This window comes from Babylonia areolata, chromosome 21 (genome assembly GCF_041734735.1).
Source record: "Babylonia areolata isolate BAREFJ2019XMU chromosome 21, ASM4173473v1, whole genome shotgun sequence".
NCBI classification, from domain to species: Eukaryota; Metazoa; Mollusca; class Gastropoda; order Neogastropoda; family Buccinidae; genus Babylonia; species Babylonia areolata.
In genome coordinates this window covers 56,015,036-56,018,060 of record NC_134896.1, presented here as the reverse complement: position 1 = coordinate 56,018,060, position 3,025 = coordinate 56,015,036, and the positions used below count along the sequence as shown (strand labels likewise).

The window sequence follows — 3,025 nt, the reverse complement described above, 5'->3', positions numbered from 1 at the left end:
GCATGCATACTCTTGATAACGGACTAAAGCTGCCTAAATGACACGGTGAAAACGGTCAATGATGCACGTAAAAACCCACTCGTAGATAAAGAGTGAACGTCACAAGAGCAGTCCACATTACAAGAACGCAGAAAAAGAACATGGCTTGTAGTAAGCATCAGTTGGTCCTGGTGCTTGAACTATGGGCCACAGTCCACAGTTGCAAACACGGCAAAACCACAACAGTGTCTCGATTGTACGACCGCACGCGACAATGGCCACGAGTGGATGACCTGTCAACGGATAACAGCCATCTAACCATTTCCTTTCTCACGGAACAGCACATAAGCATCGTGTGTAACCTGACTGCTGCCATATCGTGCGCAGAAAATGTCGGCCACTCACGCCAATGACCCCCCTGCCCACTGGACTAGAAATAGGTGGATAGCGCATGCCTTCTCTGAGCCCCTTTGCTAACTGAAGCCAGCGGAAGTGTTCAATCAGGATACGGTGACTGCTTCACGGCGTGATTTCGCTTGCTTGCGGCGTGTAATAACTTTGGTAAATAAACCACTGGTAGATATCAATCAAGACACAACATTTGGCACTGAGTGTCGTGGGGTCAAGCGTAACACGATTTCGTTGAAGATACACGGTTACAGTTCAGAAACTACCACCACTTAGCAGACGACTTCTCAACGGACTGACAGTCTGATACGAGTATCAATATGGCGTCCAGTTGGATTCAGACTTTCCTGGCCAATGAGCTAACCATCTTTTCTTTCGTTTTTTTTTTTTAATGCCTCCTGCCCCTTGTTTTGCTGGTTCAGTACACTGAGCTACTATTGAGCTCGATGGTTCATTATTTGCGACGAGGTCGCTTCACACACGTCCAACACCGACATAGAGGCGCAAGGATATAAATAGTCCACGGAAAAGTGCTCCCCTTCACTCTCCTTGCATGTACATAGCACGAGTCCCTTTTGTCAGACCAAAAAGATTCGTGACAAGTGTGTTTCTCGCTTTCCTCGAAAATGTTTTAAAAGAAAGTGTTGCTTCATGACCCCGAAATCTGTCTGTGCACTTTGACCTAAGTTTTGGGGTCAAGTCCAACAGCAGCGCACTTGGCAGAAGTAACAGTGTGGGTGCACGTGTGTCTGACTGTTGTGAATTTGCAGATCGGTAAGGTTTCGTTCTGTTTTCCTCGATTGGCTTGTGTGCATTGTTTGTAAGTTAGTGCCGTTGTGTGTGTGTATGTGTGTGTGTGTGTGGTGTGTGCGTGAACATGTTGCACGTGTGCGTTGGTTGAGGCGGGTGTGGGGTGGGGGTGGGGAGCGAGAGAAACTGCCAGAGAGAAAGAACGCATTACACTGACGAGAGACAGACAGACTGACATGATGACGACGGAAGGACAGAGAGAGTCAGCAAGGAAAAGATGGCATGGTTATTCAGTGGAGAGGTAAGCCCTTCACTGTAGACCTACTGAAGTCAGTGTTTCCGCAGTGCCGGTGATGTGCCTGTTTCAAGTTCTTTCTGTCTCAGTCTTTTTGTCTCACGTAGTGTGTAGTCTGGCGGTTTACAAACAACGGGACTCCATGTAGTAACTTAGTGTTTCGGTTCTCTCTCTCTCTCTCTCTCTCTCTCTCTTTGTCGTCACTCTCTGTGTGTGTGTGTGTGTGTGTGTGTGTGTGTGTGTGTGTTTGTCACTGTGTGTGTGTGTGTGTGTGTGTGTGTGTGTGTGTGTCTTTGTCACTGTGTGTGTGTGTGTGTGTGTGTGTGTGTGTGTGTGTGTGTGTGTTTGACACTCTGTGTGTGTGTGTGTGTGTGTGTGTGTGTGTGTGTGTGTGTGTGTGTGTGTGTGTCTTTGTCACTGTGTGTGTGTGTGTGCCTCTTCATTTTGTCACTGTGTGTGTGTGTGTGTGTGTGTGTGTGTGTGTGTGTGTGTGTCTGTCTGTCTGTCTGTCTGTCTGTCTCTGTCTCTGTCTCTCTTATGTTTTTGTGGTTTCATACCCTCTTTTTTTTCTTTTCTCAACACGATATTTCCATATTTCAGGTGCCTGTGGGCCAAGAGCTTCCCTTCCACACAATGACGCTGGTTGTTGTCACAACGTTAACTGTCTTCGCGGTCCTCACTCTGGGTGAGAGAGAATCATATCATTCTCGGCTCATCATCGTTGTCGTCGTCATCATTGTCTACAGTGTTTATCATGATTGTCGTCTTCATAAACTGTTGCTGTGTGTTGACGTCAGTGTGCGACATCCATCGTCATCATCATAACTATCATCATTATCATCATGAACAGGAACACTGATTTCGAAAAGAAGAAGAAGAAGAAGATGATGATGATGATGATGATGAATCTCATCACCAGCTTTATTTTGTGGACAGTCTCATCATCTCTCATTGTCATCACAGTTCCCTTCATCTTGAAGAAAGCTTGGAGGGCCTATTATCATATCAATATCATATCAATATCAAGGCGTGCAGGCCTGACAAGGTCTTTTGCCCGCTTGAAGTGGGGAAGAAAAAGAGAGTCCTCACATATGCCTGGTGCATTTTTCAACATTGAGTGCGCAATGCTTGAAAAAATCAATAAATATGTAAATGAGTTTTGTATTTAAATTTTTTTTTAATGAATATCAAGATAATTTTTAAAAGTGATGAATTGGTAGTTGCAGCACTTAGCAACAGCAGCAACAGTTTCGGTTTCCGTCAAAGAGTCGTCAATGCGTTCGGGCAAATCTGTGCGCTACACCACATCTGCTAGGAAGATGCCTGACCAGCCGCAGTATAATCCGACGAGCTTAACTGATCAGGCCTAGGGTGCATCAGTACCTGCATAGTGCATCAGTACCTGCATAGTGCATCAGTACCTGCATTTGTGTACAGGTCTATCGGAGTGGGTTTCTTCTATATAATTTTGCCAGGGGACAACATTTAGTCTGTTTTTTGTTTTGTTTTTGTTGTTGTTGTTTTTCGTAAGTACTCCGAGTGTCGTGCTGGTGAGGGAAGGCAGCAGAATGGGTAACTGAGACGCTGAACTGC

At 45.6% G+C, this 3,025-nt stretch overlaps 1 protein-coding gene across 1 annotated transcript in view; it reads left to right on the top strand.

Moving 5' to 3' along the window:
• Nucleotides 1-521: 521 nt before the first annotated feature.
• LOC143296072 (uncharacterized) overlaps nt 522-3,025 on the top strand; it is an 8,990-nt gene continuing 6,486 nt past the window's right edge. The window contains exons 1-2 of the mRNA XM_076607826.1: nt 522-540; nt 2,033-2,117. Of these exons, the coding sequence (XP_076463941.1) occupies nt 2,066-2,117 (52 nt within the window). The 5' untranslated portion in view covers nt 522-540; nt 2,033-2,065. The remainder of the gene's footprint in view (nt 541-2,032; nt 2,118-3,025) is intronic.